The following is a 15,453-nucleotide window of genomic DNA, read 5'->3' on the forward strand; positions in this document are numbered from 1 at the left end:
TGCCGATCAAGTGAGGACTTATGTTTATGTTCCTAGGAAGTGAAATTGATGACAAAACTGATGACGTGCAGGGGCTGAGATTAAGGTAATTGGTCAAAGTTGCGAGAAAGTTGCGGTGATTGTATAAAATTGCAGGGCCGCGAAAAAATCGCGCTGATTGGTTGAATTTGCATTGATAGTTGCGATCGCGAAATCGCAACTTCCTGGAGGGACTGAATGATGTTTTTTAGCAGGTAGAAACAACGGCATCAAGTCTCACTTTCAGGTAATCTGACAAGACAGAGAGAAATGAGAGGAAAAAGATTGATGGAAAAAAATAGGGGTCTAATGTCATTATTCTGCCCCAGCTATCTCAGCTTGGCAGTTAGATAACAGTTTCCCGAGAAAAACTCTGATTCGGGATTTTCCGTTTGTAGCTTTACTCATAAAAACTGTAAAACTGGACACACAAGAAAATATACATTAGTTTCACGCAAGAGAAACCATACAAATGTTACATCTCTCTCATGCGGTAACAACGCTATAACGACACGAAGCCCTAGCTTGATGCTAACAAACATGGGAAATTGCATTGACATGCTAGTGGTTAGCATATATAGATTTCACTGTCGGCGGTTTTAAAATAGACTTTTAACCTTTATAACAAACAATCTGAAACAATGAAACTGAACTAAAAGCACTGCATATGAAAATACTTGTGAGTCTCTTAGCCAATGGCTGTGTGTTCCCGACCGGGAGTCACGTCAGTCATGTCCTTATTTGGGCAAAACTCATAATCTTAATATCTTCTGAACCGTCACGTTAGAAAAAAATTCACCCCCCGTACAGTGTGTGCCATTAGAGAGATTAGCTTCATAGGGCCAAGCCGTTTTTTGAACCAGGCTGTAAACATGTTTATTAATGCTGCAAAGATCGTCTTTTTCCCATTCATGTCTATGTGGTTTCCGGTGTTTCTGCAGCCAGCCTCAAGCGGATTTTCGATGTATTGCAGTTTATATCACTTCCGCATTGGCTTCATCGTTTGAGACCGGAGTTTGCCGCTTGGTCCGTACCATAGACTGTAAACAAAACGGTCCGTACCCATGGCAACATAACTACGGCAAGACCAAGGGTTCAAAATAACTCAAAGCTTTGCTATTACAGCTTTTAGACACTAGATGTCGTAGTTTGGTCACAAACATAACAAGGCAATACAGTCATACTGTACCTCTGTAAGGGTAAATTTGAGCTTGATGCTAAAACCAGCATGCTAACACGTTCACAAAGACAGGGCAAACACGCTGTTTAATAAGGAATATTTTGTTAATATGTTCACCATCTTGTTTTAAAGTGTTGGCATGCTAGGGCTGTCAACAAATATTCTAAATTCGAATATATATTTGAATATTAAAAAAACAGAGATTCCATTGTGAAAATTAATATTCGACTGTGGAAAAAAAAACACATCAGTGGCTGGTTTGCGAGTGGGCGCACTGCATGACGGGTCAGGGACAGGTCACAGGAGTCACACATGCACATCGTGAAGCAGACGGCAGAGAGAGATCCTTCCGTCCCTGGATCCTCAGTGCGCTATGAACGTGTCTTACCTCCGTTGGGAGTAAAGTGAATAAAAAGAGATCGGGCCACTTCACATGTGGACTGTCTTGTGTTTTTGGCAAATAACCTGTCAGGCCTAAGACCCTGCATTTAATAACCATAGACCTTTCTGGAGTCCCTGAGCTCCCTTGTCTCGTAGGTTCCTCTGAGCTGCCGTAGACGTCCTCCTGCTGCGGACGTTCCAGACTCCAGCTGATACAGACGTGCTGGACTCCAGCGGCAACAGCTTCTACTACTCGTCTCATCACTATCACCTCTCTCTCTTACTCCCCTCTATCTGTCTTTCCAGACCCAACTCAGTCGAGGCACGATGGCTGTCTAACATGAGTCTGGTTCTGCTCGAGGTTTCTGCCTGTTAAAAGGAAGTTTGTCCTCTCCGCTGTAACTAGCTAAATACTGCAAGGTGCAATGCTCATGGTGGATTAAGGTGGGGCCAGACTGAGTCTTATCCTGTCTTGAAGTTGGGTCTCTGTTCATAATTTGACATAGAGTGGTCTAGACCTCCTATGTTTGTAAAAGCGTCTTGAGATAACGTTTTTTGTGATTTGGCGCTATACAAATAAAGATTGATTGATTGATTGACATTGACAGTGGACTAAAAGAGCCTGACAATCAGTGACACTGGGATAAAATGCAGTTTTTCCTCTTTTTTTTATACAAGCGCCAAGAATGTAAGTGGACTCCTTTTTTCGTTTTTAACTTTAACTTCAATTAATGTTAATAATATTTGCTTCAATCACTGAATGAAGCCTGCCTATATTAGGGACAAGAGTCGGGACCTTTAATTGCTCGCACAAGTCTTGTTCAGCACTCACTCAGCGCATTATGCACAGAGAGGGGAGGAGGGGTGAGCAAACGAGCGAGAGGTCTACGGTCTTAAAAGTGTTACGGTATAGACCATTAGGTCATTTACTTGTTTTGTAATGTGTAAGTATGTTTTAGGCATGTTATATCTTAAATAAAAATACATATATAAGTAGTTATGTCTCCTTGTATTAGTTTGTCCACCTGTTATTCACATAATGTGCAAATATAGATATTCGAATGGTTCGAAGCTTTGGGTTTTTTTAGAGCGAATATTCAAATGTCATTTTGGAGCAATTTTGACAGCCCTATGACATGCTAACATTTTCTAATATGCATCAAATCCAGGTAGTGAATAAAAGGTTATGCATATTTGAATCCTGACAGGGTGAGCATGACTCCAATGCTTACTATATTCCTTACTTATAACATGAGTTAAAGCACCCTGGAAGGCTTGTAGCCCGATTTATGGCACTTTGTTGTTTTGGGTAGTTTGGGCTTACATGTCTTAGTTGGGAGGCTTCGACTTGTAGATGATGGTGTAAGCTTTAACAGAAAAGTCAGTTTGGAAGTCAGGTTAAAATATGTCTATATTATTTATATGGTATCATTTTTGTATTTATAATGTTATAATTAATTCTACAGCATCTTGTAGTTAAACCAAAATATGTTGAATGTACTTCTGTGGTTCTAATTACATTTACCTGAAGCTTGGTCATCCTTGCCTTTTATTGGTTGGTTCTGTGACATGTGATTGAGTGACAAGGAAGTGTTGTTGTTATGCCAATCCAGTGTGGCTCGACCCAACCACCACACATCGAACCCTCACGTTACAATAGGATCTGGTGAGAGAACCACTAGTCGTTCGATTAAGCAGGATCAGATTAATTTCTGAATAAAATTAATTTACGGTTGATAAACAAGTTTATGTAGAAGGCAGAGCTTTACCATACGCTTAAAAGCAAGACTCAGCAACTTAAATTTAAAGGTGACATATCACGCTTTTTTCATCAGTATATGTTGGTCTAAGAGGTCCTCAAAACATGTCTTTAAAGTTTATGCTCAAAAAAACACTTTGAAATCAGATTTTGGTCTGCCTGAAAAGCCCTCTTCTTCAGTCCTCCTCAGAACACTCTGTTTTCTCTCTGACCACGCCCCCTCAGGAAGTGGATGTGCCTCGGCTGTCCAGCACGTTGATCTAATGTTTACATGTTGGCTGAATATACACGGCTGCTCAGAGATCACGTTACTTTAACCCTCTGAATCTGATCCAGAATCTGATCCTGACGGAGAGGCGCCTGTAGCAGGACCTTTCTGAAGGATTGGTCACAGATTTAGTGTTTCTTGTTGTTTTATTTATCAGTATGTCGAAGTGTGTCTTGGTACACAGCTACGAACATGTAGCTATGTGGCTATGCTAACTAGCGCTAGCACTTATCCATGATAAGTAAAAATCATCCACTAGATCTTCGAATCTGCAGACGTGGGGAGTAAAACCGACCTCTGCCAGAAAGGCAGCGGGACCTTTTCTGGAGGATTGGTCACAGATTTAGTGTTTCTTGTTGTTTTATTTGTCAGTATGTAGACGTGTGTCTTGGTACACAGCTACAGCTACGACATATAGCTATGTAGCTATGCTAACTAGCGCTAGCACTTATCCATAATAAATAAAAATCATCCACTAGATCTTCAAATCTGCAGACGTGGGGAGTAAAACCGACCTTTGTGTTTATTAAGACAGCCTACAACTAGCATGCCTCCCTCCTAAGCTCCTTGTTAGCACACATTTGTGCAGGTAATGAAAAACGGAGGAGGGATTCAGTATTATTTTATACAGTCTATGGGCTGAACAAGCTCCGAGCTCTGACTCCGTGACAGACCGGATATTGTTGTTACGTAACAAAAACACTGAAGTCTGAAACGGCTCGTTTCACACACATTTATAGAAAGGTGGAGAAATCAAAACAGGGGCAGAATGGATTCTTTTCATTCTCGGGGGGTTTGTAGACATGCCAGGGAAACATATTTCAGGTAGAGAACCATTAAAAAGTCCATTTTGCATGATATGTCACCTTTAAAGGACAAATTAAGATGTTAATTTAGAAGAAAGGAAAGAGACTTTTTATTGAATCTATGAAACAGTAAGTTGGGCTCAAATGAATTTGTTGACGAGTAAAACAGCCTTGTTCTGTTCCATTAGTGGGTCTTTCAGTCTTAAAAGTATTCATCCTTAGACTAGCAAATGCTCACGGGACAAAGTGAGTCTCGCTTTTCATATTACAAAAGATTATGTTCGTCTTCTTGAAATGTCACATCGTCTTGAGCAGAAGCGAACTAGAAAAACGTGACCACACTGATGTGACAGTATCAGTTCCAGTCAAGGTCTAATTGCATGTTCAACTCATGTTATTCATGTGTCGCTGCGCAAACATAATGAATGAAGAAACAAATCCCAACTCAGAGCAAGTCTCTGCAGCAGAGGAGGAGGAGGAGGAGGAGGAGGAGGAGGAGGAGGGGTAGCATCTATACATGTGTACACACATGTTTACATGTCTGTGTACATTTGTAAACAGGGGGAGGGATGGGGGGATTCTTGTCAAAGGGCAAACACAACCACACAGAGGCGCCCAGAACGGTGCCCAGGGCAGGAAGCTGACACTGTGCATCAGTCAGTGAGCAGAGGACAACACCGCTACACACATCTCCTGTGATTCCTGAACACATCACGAGCCCTTCAAACACAACCTGACAGCCTCAGATACTACAGCATCGCAGAGAAACCAGACTTGACTCAGTCTTTTTATCCGTGGAGCTGAGGTTGAGACAAAGAGGGAGAAACATTTGTAGTGAGCTGAAACGTGCTAAAAATGATGTGAGAGGTCAAAATGAGAGGAGACAGATAGAGATGAAGGAGGGCAGAGGGGGATGAAAAAGAAAGGAAAAAGAGAATGAGAAGCAGCAGGTGAGCCACAAGGGAACATATAAGATAGGAAAGTGTAAAGAAATGACAGCGAGGGAATTAAAACAAAAGGAAAAGGAGAATCGGGTTAGAAGAAGGCAGAAGAGTAAAGAGGTAGTAAAAAAAAAAAAGAGGACAAAAATCTGAAGTAAGAAAAAAGAAAAAGGATGAAAGAGAATAAAAAATAAGAGGAAACTGTTGAGAAAACTGTGAGGAAAGAGAGTGATAAAATAAAGTAGGAGTATTAAGTCATGCAACTAGCTCTAGGAGGCTTTACTCTGAGCTTCAACTAGATGCTAACATCAGCATCCTGGCATGCTCACAAACGCTGGCTCACATGCTGTTTGATGAGGGATATTGTTTTGATATGTTAACCATCTTTTTAAAAATGTGTTAGCATCACTGGACTAAAATATAAGCAGAAGGTAAAGACGCAAAATGAAAATACAGGATACAGGAGGGAAGTGAAAATGAGCCATGGGGAAATACAGGAAGACGGAGTAGGAATTTCAGGGCAACAGATGACCTGACAGGAAAAAATAAAAAGGAGGATAAAAAGTTGACAGAGGTGGAGGAGGAAGAAGAAATATAATAAGATGTTCTATCAGAGGGCATCTCGCTTTACATCACATTACACTACACACTGAAACAAGCAGCCATGTACAGATCTGCCTCCCTCTCACACTTTGTCACATGTCATCCCTTATATCGCTCCCCCTCTTACTGTGCTCTATAACAAAACAGAAACACAATGAAAATAATCTGTTTGCATCCATCACTGACTTTAGCTCGCACATCATCCTCTCAGTTTTTCTTCTCTCAGATTCTGCCGTGAATTATCCCAGAACGATAACAGCCGTACCCTGAAAACAATCTCTGAAAGACCTGAGACAAGTAAAGACGCTTCTGAAACCCGTCTGCTACAGAGGAACAACTCACCTTTCGTGCTTTCGTCTTCGATGGGCTGCTTGAAGAGGGTGATGTCCTTAAAAGTGCAGAGGAACAGGACCACCTTGTCGTTCTCGTTCCTGATGGGAGCCACTTGCATGTAGAACCAGACTGGACTTCCTGCAGAGATGGGAAAATCTTAAGTGTGAGGAAATAGCACAGAGAGCCCATCCAAATTCATGCCTTGAGTTTAATTTTGCTGAACCAACGATCATATTTCATCTCATACCAATATAAAGCATCAAATCCTACCCTCTGAGGGACTTTAATCAGAGACTTAGTGGATGTGTTTGTTGGGTCCATGATGTAAAACCCATTAGGCTGCTTCTTTCATCAACTGCTTTTGATTACTTTCGTTCATTGTAACTCAAATTTTTGCTCTTTAACCTCAGGACCAAGAAGCTTTGTATTTAGCAATGACCATATATGTTACAACTACTACTATCCGTCTCATCACTATCATCTCTCTCTTAATCTCCTCTTTCCAACCCCCACTTGGTCTCAGCAGATGTGTGTCTAACATAAGTCTGGTTCTGCTGGAGGTTTCTGCCTGTTAAAAGAAGTTCTTCATGCTGCTGTAACTACTCCACTCAGTCCCCTGTGCTTAAGCATAAAGTCTTTACAAGAGAGGATGGATGGTGATGATGACATAGGAGTCAATTGCACAAATTAGGGATGTTAACAATTCATTGAGTATTAAGTAATTGATTGTTGGGATCGTCCTCAAACACCTTTTTCTTCTGGTAGAGATAAACAACACGTAGTCTCATTATATTACACTATATTACCAAAAGTATTCACTCACCCATCCAAATGATCAGAATCAGGTGTCCTAATCACTTGGCCTGGCCACAGGTGTATAAAATCAAGCACCTAGGCATGCAGACTGTTTCTACAAACATTTGTTAAAGAATGGGCCGCTCTCAGGAGCTCAGTGAATTCCAGCGTGGAACTGTCATAGGATGCCACCTGTGCAACAAATCCAGTCGTGAAATGTCCTCGCTCCTAAATATTCCACAGTCAACTGTCAGCTTTATTATAAGAAAATGGAAGAGTTTGAGAACAACAGCAACTCAGCCACAAAGTGGTAGGCCATGTAAACTGACGGAGAGGGGTCAGTGGACGCTGAGGCGCATAGTGCAAAGAGGTCGTCGACTTTCTGCACAGTCAGTTGCTACAGAGCTCCAAACTTCATGTGGCCTTCAGATTAGCCCAAGTACAGTACGCAGAGAGCTTCATGGAATGGGTTTCCATGGCCGAGCAACTGCATCCAAGCCATACATCACCAAGTGCAATGCAAAGCATCGGATGCAGTGGTGTAAAGCACGCCATAGAGCAGTGGAGACGAGTTCTCTGGAGTGATGAATCACGCTTTTCCATCTGGCAATCTGATGGACGAGTCAGGGTTTGGAGGTTGCCAGGAGAACGGTACATTTCGGACTGCATTGTGCCAAGTGTGAAATTTGGTGGAGGAGGAATTATGGTGTGGGGTTGTTTTTCAGGAGCTGGGCTTGGCCCCTTAGTTCCAGTGAAAGGAACTTTGAATGCCTCAGGATACCAAACCATTTTGGACAATTCCAGGCTCCCAACCTTGTGGGAACAGTTTGGAGCGGACCCCTTCCTCTTCCAACATGACTGTGCACCAGTGCACACAGCAAGGTCCATAAAGACATGAATGACGGAGTCTGGTGTGGATGAACTTGACTGGCCTGCACAGAGTCCTGACCTGAACCCGATAGAACACCTTTGGGATGAATTAGAGCGGAGACTGAGAGCCAGGCCTTCTCCACCAACATCAGTGTGTGACCTCACCAATGCACTTTTGGAAGAATGGTCAAAAATTCCTATAAACACACTCCTCAACCTTGTGGACAGCCTTCCAGAAGAGTTGAAGCTGTAATAGCTGCAAAAGGTGGACCGACATCATATTGAACCCTATGGGTTAGGAATGGGATGGCACTTAAGTTCATATGTAAGTCAAGGCAGGTGAGCGAATACTTTTGGTAATATGTATGTAGCTCTAGCGAAAGTTCAGACAGGAAGACTATAAAGCAATCACAGCAGTTGTTTAACTCTCTCTCCCTCATTCAATAGCTCACCCGCTTCCAGCTGCATGCTCCAGAGCTGTCATTGGTTAATCAGCAGCAGCGTCATCCAATAGCTTGGTGGCACGCCCTTATCATCACCCTATCAACTCTCAGCTGTCTTTTTAAATATGCCTCTCTCTCCTGCTAGTTCCTTCTTGCATTGATGGTGCGCACCCCTCCACCTCCCCATCTCCACCTGGTCTCTGCAAGTCTTCAATTCCTTGGATCATCAACCACCACCACCAGAGTCTGGACTCTAGGGGGATTTCTTCAGCTGCCAAATTCATGCATCCTACGCTCATAGCATTATCCCCATAGAGTCCTTATGCCAAAGATTTCAGTCAAGTTTCATCATTCATTCAGTTGTAATAAATAACCTTAATATTCAAATTGTGTCTCTCCTGATTGAATTTACACTTGGCTATCAGGGTGGTGTTTGAAGCATATTTCAATGTAGACCTACAGTACAGCCTTAAGGTGTTGGGTCCAGCAGAGTCAAGATAAGATAAACATGGTCCATAAAAGTAGTACCAACCTTTTGAAAGTTTATCATACTACATTGTATAACAACGTTCACTTAGACCGACGATGCAGGCCCAATGTTATTTAGGATTGCATGCCCTTTCCACAGTTAGGGGACACTCTGAGATCATTAACATGACAAATGAGCATTTGTTAATGTGTTCCATTCTGTAGCACAGATCACTTTGTGCCTACAGAACAAGCCACAGCCAAGTGTCACCTCATGTACCCAATAATCCTGATGAAGAACACTTTGCTCCTTCCCATTGTCAGGCTCGATGTGTTTTATTTCTAACTTCATTTTTAAATCACTCATATTCAAATGAATCTGGATTTAACAACTTCATTTGAAGGCCAACACACTCAGAGAACGCTCTGTTCTTTCTGAGGGGAAGTACTCCAAAGCAGCTGAGGATTTTTTGTGACTTTTTTCCCTCCGTGCACACTTAAAGAACAATAAAAGTTCTGATAATTTGCACCAATTAAAGCCATAATTTGTGGATACAAATTGTTCATTGTCATCTCATTTATATCCAGCCTCTCAGCCTGTGCGCTCCTGATTCGTCAGCAACTTTTAAGCCATTTTGGAATTGATCTTTTCATATTTTACTGTTCCTCCCTCTCTGCCTCGTGCTCCTCCGCCTCGCATTTTGCTCTTGTGGGTGATCACTCTTGAAGACAGGAACACTTGGAACTATTTTTGTCTGCACTCTTTGTCTGTTATGCTCCTCTCCGATGCTACAGATCCAAAATTTACAGCTCGCTCTTATACCTCTCTGTCACTCTGGAAAGCGAAAATCTAATGTTCCTCTAACCAGGTTGTTCTGTTCAAGTAATTTTTCATCTATATTTAACTCCACGTATGGTACGAGGTATTAGGTGTAATCATTTTTCCATTAAGGATTTAGCTGACCCATGTACATCCATCTGTTATGCAGCACATAATGGTCTGAATCAACCATACCCCAAAAAATGAATAATAAAAATGACAGAATCTGAACAAGGTGCATATTAAATTAATAAAAGGCTGAACATATGAATACATGAACTTCGTTTTATAAAACATTGATACCCATAGTTCATGAATTTGTAAATACTCATTGCTAACTTAAACTCATACTGTAAGCACAAGAGAGAAGTTTATACAAGCTTTACTTGATTTACTACAACTTACACTATCTACTGACACTACTTCTGAAGCTACTACTACTACTACTACAAGTTCAACTGCAGCTTTTAATAGTTTTCTATTTAAACTTTTCAGCAGTGCTTTGCAAAGCATTATCAACTTTCAGCGTTCAGCATTCCCACACATTTTCTGCAAGGAGATGCATCGTCTCTAGTCAAACATGAATATTCATAGTTCATTGTTCTATACATACATAGTTCATGGATTCATAAATTACTCATTGCTTACCTCAAACAATACCGTAAGTACAAGAGAGAAGTTGCAAGCTGCATACAAGCTTTACATGGACACTGCAGATGGCATGTACTTGTAGTTCTTGGACTAAATGTGTATCATTAACAATATATGTGGTGATTTTCACTGTCACTGAGAAAGATATGACCTAAATACAGAGAAAATGAGAAAACATTAAAGAGCTGCTGTTAATGGGATCTGTATTAAAGCAGCTGACTAGCTGACTAACTTTTTTAAGTTGTGTTTTGGGGCTTTTTCGCCTTTATGGATAGGACAGCTGAAGAGAGACAGGAAACGTGGGGAGGAGAGAGTGGGGGAAGACAGCAGCAGATGGTCACGGCCGGGAATCGAACCAGCGACCTCTGCAACGACGACTGTAGCCTCTGTATGTGAGGCGCTTAGACCGCTAGGCTACCAGCGCCCCAGTTTCTACCAACTTTCAGCTAAATTGTCTTTTTATATTTTTGCAGCTTGATGCTTCTCTTTCTTCTCCAGCATGCTCATACTTGGTTTGTCTTGTTTTTTAATATCAGAAATCAGATTTTTGGAAAAATACTTTCAAGGGCCAAATCTGCTTTTAAGAAAGAAAACAATTCCAACTTAAAAGCCGCCTCAGTGAAACCTTCATGATGATTTCTAAGGCTTGTCTCTTTTAATAATATACGCACTCACTGTCCTGTAAATCTCTTGGAAGAAGGACCACAGTAGGATTTTCTCAGACCGTCAGCATTTTTAAGGCAGTCTTTTAGGACTCCGCCATCTTCCTATATTACACTCTGTGTCACCATTTTTCTCTTCTGTCTGACAGTTGCGGAATGACTCTGCTGCACTGATAATCATTATTCAAAATCGGCATCATAACTCAGCCTCAGTTGTTGGTTAACTTGACCTACTTTTGTGTCATTGTTCCAGACAATCATGGCCTCTTTCATCTCCCTTGCACTGTGGTTGAGAGCGACAGCTGGTCTCAGTCATGAGGGGATCACTCTCTTTACAGATAAGTGGTGCTCTCACTGTTGTGAACAAATATCACCAATCAAAAGTCTAGACCCTGAATATGAAACCATCCCACTTTTTAAAATGTAATTCAAAGAAAAAATAGCTAATCTTATATTACAGTCAATACGGTAGTCTTGCGGCGAATTTCCACCAGTTCTGTGTCCGGTCCGTCTCTGATCCGTCACGGCACCGGATGTGATAGGTTTCTATTCTAGTCAATGTGCTAACTTCCACTGGATCCACACTGTTGCGTTCAATCCAAATCAGATGCGCAAGACTTCTATTTTTGCCAGATGCTGGAGCACAACGCATCAATCTCAACAGAGCAGATGGAGCAGGACAGGAAGTCAGGTTTCACCAAAACAAAATGAAAACATCCGGTTAATTTTCAGAATAAAACACTCTGTGTTATCACCAGATCATATTTCACTTAACTACAACAACAAACCAAAGTCATGATGAGCGGAGCCAGGCCTGGAGTCAACAGGTCAGAGGTTTTCAGAGGACCAGAAAGACAACAAGGATAAAGAGAGGAGGAGGAGAATCCTTGATTCAGTAATTACCGCGGGAAAACCTTGATCACATGACCCCAGCTGTCGGGGTGGCTGTGGCTCAGTGGGTAGAGTCGGTCGTCTATCAATTGGAAGGTTGGCGGTTCAATACCAGCTCCGGCAGTCACATGCCAAAGTGTCCTTGAGCAAGACACTGAACCCCAAATTGCTCCCTCTGTTGTTCAGAGGTGTGTGAATGTGAATGAATGAGATTAGCTAACACTGATGGTCCCTCACTACATAGCAGCCTCTACCATCAGTGAGTGAATGGGTATGAATGGGTGAATGTGACAAGTAGTGTAAAAGCGCTTTGAGTGGTCAGACAGACTAGAAAAGCACTATATAAGTACAAGTCCATTTACCATTTACCATAGCTGTCTGGACCGCAGTGGATCAGAGACCGGACACTGATCAGGTGGAAGTCCCTTGTTGTGCAGCCTTTCAAGGTTTTGCCACAAATACTGATGATATGACAAAGTCCGAGTACAAACAGGAGACGTAATAGACACAATGTTGGGTAAGGAGCACTTACTGTTCTTTCTGTAGAGCAGGATTTCGAAGCAGTTGGACTCATAGTTGTCAAACGTCTGCCGGACTTTGTCGATGCTCTTCTTGTCCGTCAGCTCTCCGTACATGAAACTAGAAGAGAAACAGACGAGAATCAATACTGACCTTTAACCTTTAACCCCTCTGTTATAGTATATCACATATGTTTTTAATAGTATTGTCGATGTGTAATCTTAACACAACATGTCGATTAAGTTTTATGTTTGTCTTTTATAGAGTCACAGCAGCAGCATAAATACCCCTCACAGTGATGGACTGTTACGGGATTGGTTGAGCCAGCGTTTCCTGGCATGGTTGTAATTATTACTCCTGAAAGGGCTGTGGACATTTTAATCTACGTTTAATAATTAGTCTGAGTGATTAGATTCTGTCCCAGGGGTAGCAGTGTCTTCAAGGCCGTCTGCACACAAAGAATTAGGATGAGTTTACAGAATAAGTTAAGAAACCAGAGAATGGACTGTTTGCTTCAGTTTCATCAAAGAAGTATCAGGGGACAGTTTTTAAAGGTGACATATCATGCAAAATGGACTTTTTAATGGTTCTCTACCTGAAATATGTGTCCCTGGCATGTCTACAAACCCCCCGAGAATGAAAAAAATCCATTCTGCCCCTGTTCTGATTTCTCCACCTTTCTGTAAATGTGTGTGAAACCAGCCGTTTCAGACTTCAGTGTTTTTGTTACGTAACAACAATATCCGGTCTGTCACGGAGTCAGAGCTCGGAGCTTGTTCAGCCCATAGACTGTATAAAATAATACTGAATCCCTCCTCCGTTTTTCATTACCTGCACAAATGTGTGCTAACAAGGAGCTTAGGAGGGAGGCAAGCTAGTTTTAGGCTGTCTTAATAAACACAAAGGTCGGTTTTACTCCCCACGTCTGCAGATTTGAAGATCTAGTGGATGATTTTTATTTGTCATGGATAAGTGCTAGCGCTAATTAGCATAGCTACATGTTCATAGCTGTAGCTGTAGCTGTGTACCAAGACACACGTCGACATACTGACAAATAAAACAACAAGAAACACTAAATCTGTGACCAATCCTTCAGAAAAGGTCCTGCTGCCTTTCTGGCAGAGGTCGGATTTACTCCCCACGTCTGCAGATTTGAAGATCTAGTGAATGATTTTTATTTATCATGGATAAGTGCTAGCGCTAGTTAGCATAGCCACATAGCTACATGTTCGTAGCTGTGTACCAAGACACACTTCGACATACTGATAAATCAAACAACAAGAAACACTAAATCTGTGACCAATGGTTCAGAAAGGTCCTGCTGCAGGCGCCTCTCCGTCAGGATCAAATTCTGGATCAGATTCAGAGGGTTGAAGTAACGTGATCTCTGAGCAGCCGTGTATATTCAGCCAACATGTAAACATTAGATCAACGTGCTGGACAGCCGAGGCACATCCACTTCCTGAGGGGGCGTGGTCAGAGAGAAAACAGACTGTTCTGAGGAGGACTGAAGAAGAGGGTTTTTCAGGCAGGCCAAAATCTGATTTCAAAGTGTTTTTTTGAGCATAAACTTTAAAGACATGTTTTGGGGACCCCTTAGACCAATATATGTTGATGAAAAAAGCGTGATATGTCACCTTTAAATCAAGTCATTTATTAATGAATCTTTCCAGTAATCTTAACCGACCTGTATCATGTGAGAACGAGTGTTTAAAGAATTGATAAAGAATCTAATCATCACTGACCAATAAGTTCTTTCATATTGAATCTATACTGTGAGAGTTACCCCACTTTCTAATACTGGTGCCCATAATATAGATGTACAACATATGGCTCATTAATAATTTCTTGAAATGAGTCTCAGGGGCTTTTAAAGGACAGGGGATTCATGGTTACACATGTTTGGTAAAATGTCTTTCTTGGTCCCTGTCCAAATTTCACCCTTATCTACAACAGGAAAACCCAGCCATGCTGTTTGATTGACAGCACAGATTTTCTGTTATGTACAGTAGTTTGGTCAGGATAAGCAGAGACTTGGCTGGTGAGTCACAATCACTAGTTGATTTGTAATTAAAATAAGAAAATATTCAGTAGGTAGGAGGTAGAGCATACAGTAATGCCCGAAATTAATCATACCCCTGGCAAATTTTGACTTAAAGTTACTTTTATTCAACCAGCAAGGTTTTTCTTGATTGGAAATGACACAGGCGTCTCCCAGTAGGTAATAAGACGATGTACAAGAGGCATCATTGTGGAAAAAATTATTTCTCAGCTTTTATTCACATTTGAACAAAAAGTGGCATGTCCAAAATTATTCATACCCTTTGCAAACTGTCACAGTCTGTGGGAAAATCCAAAGTTCCATGCCATTCAAAATAGTCCAAGCTGTTCTAAAGCATCCTAATGACCCTGATTCATTGTGAACAGCTGTTTTAATGAACTCAGCAGGTGAAAAACAGAAGCTCTCTGCAGGTGGTTTGTGGACAGTCATGGCTAAGACAAATGAGCTCTCTGAGGATCTGCGGTTGCGCATTGTGGATGCTCACAAGTTAGGAAAGGGCTATTAGGCCATATCTAAATGTTTTCAAGTTCCAGTAGCTACAGTGCAGAGTATTATTAAAAAATACAAGACGTTCTGCACTGTGGGAAATCTCAGAGGACGTGGTCGGAAGCCAAAAGTGACACCTGTGCTGGCCAGGAGGATACTGAGAGAGGTGACAAAGAATCCACTAAGATCACCATCAAGACCATCCTGGTGAATCTGGGCTCTGCTGGTGGCAACGTCTGAAGGCAGGCAGTCCAACAGACACTACACACTGCTGGGTTCCACGGACGCTGACCAAGGAGGACGCCGCTTCTCCGGATAAGGCACACAAAAGACCGCTTGGCCTTTGCAAATGCTCATCTGGACAAAGGAAAGACTTCTGGTCTTCTGTTTTATGGTCAGATGAAACAAACATCTAATTGTTTTGCCACAATGATGTATCCTTCATATGGCATAAAAAAGGAGAAGCCTTCAACCCTAAGAACACCATCCCCACTGTC

The 15,453-nt window shown here is 41.7% G+C and overlaps 1 protein-coding gene across 1 annotated transcript in view; it reads right to left on the reverse strand.

The window, feature by feature from the left end:
- Positions 1 to 15,453, reverse strand: part of kcnh5b (potassium voltage-gated channel, subfamily H (eag-related), member 5b) — a 307,105-nt gene that overhangs the window by 276,457 nt on the left and 15,195 nt on the right. Inside the window, exons 3-4 of the mRNA XM_034675341.1 lie at positions 12,422 to 12,528; positions 6,299 to 6,427 (exon numbers count right to left, since the gene is read on the reverse strand). Coding sequence (XP_034531232.1) covers positions 6,299 to 6,427; positions 12,422 to 12,528 — 236 coding nt within the window. The remainder of the gene's footprint in view (positions 1 to 6,298; positions 6,428 to 12,421; positions 12,529 to 15,453) is intronic.

The sequence above is a fragment of the Notolabrus celidotus genome, chromosome 22 (assembly GCF_009762535.1).
Source record: "Notolabrus celidotus isolate fNotCel1 chromosome 22, fNotCel1.pri, whole genome shotgun sequence".
Classification (NCBI taxonomy): Eukaryota; Metazoa; Chordata; class Actinopteri; order Labriformes; family Labridae; genus Notolabrus; species Notolabrus celidotus.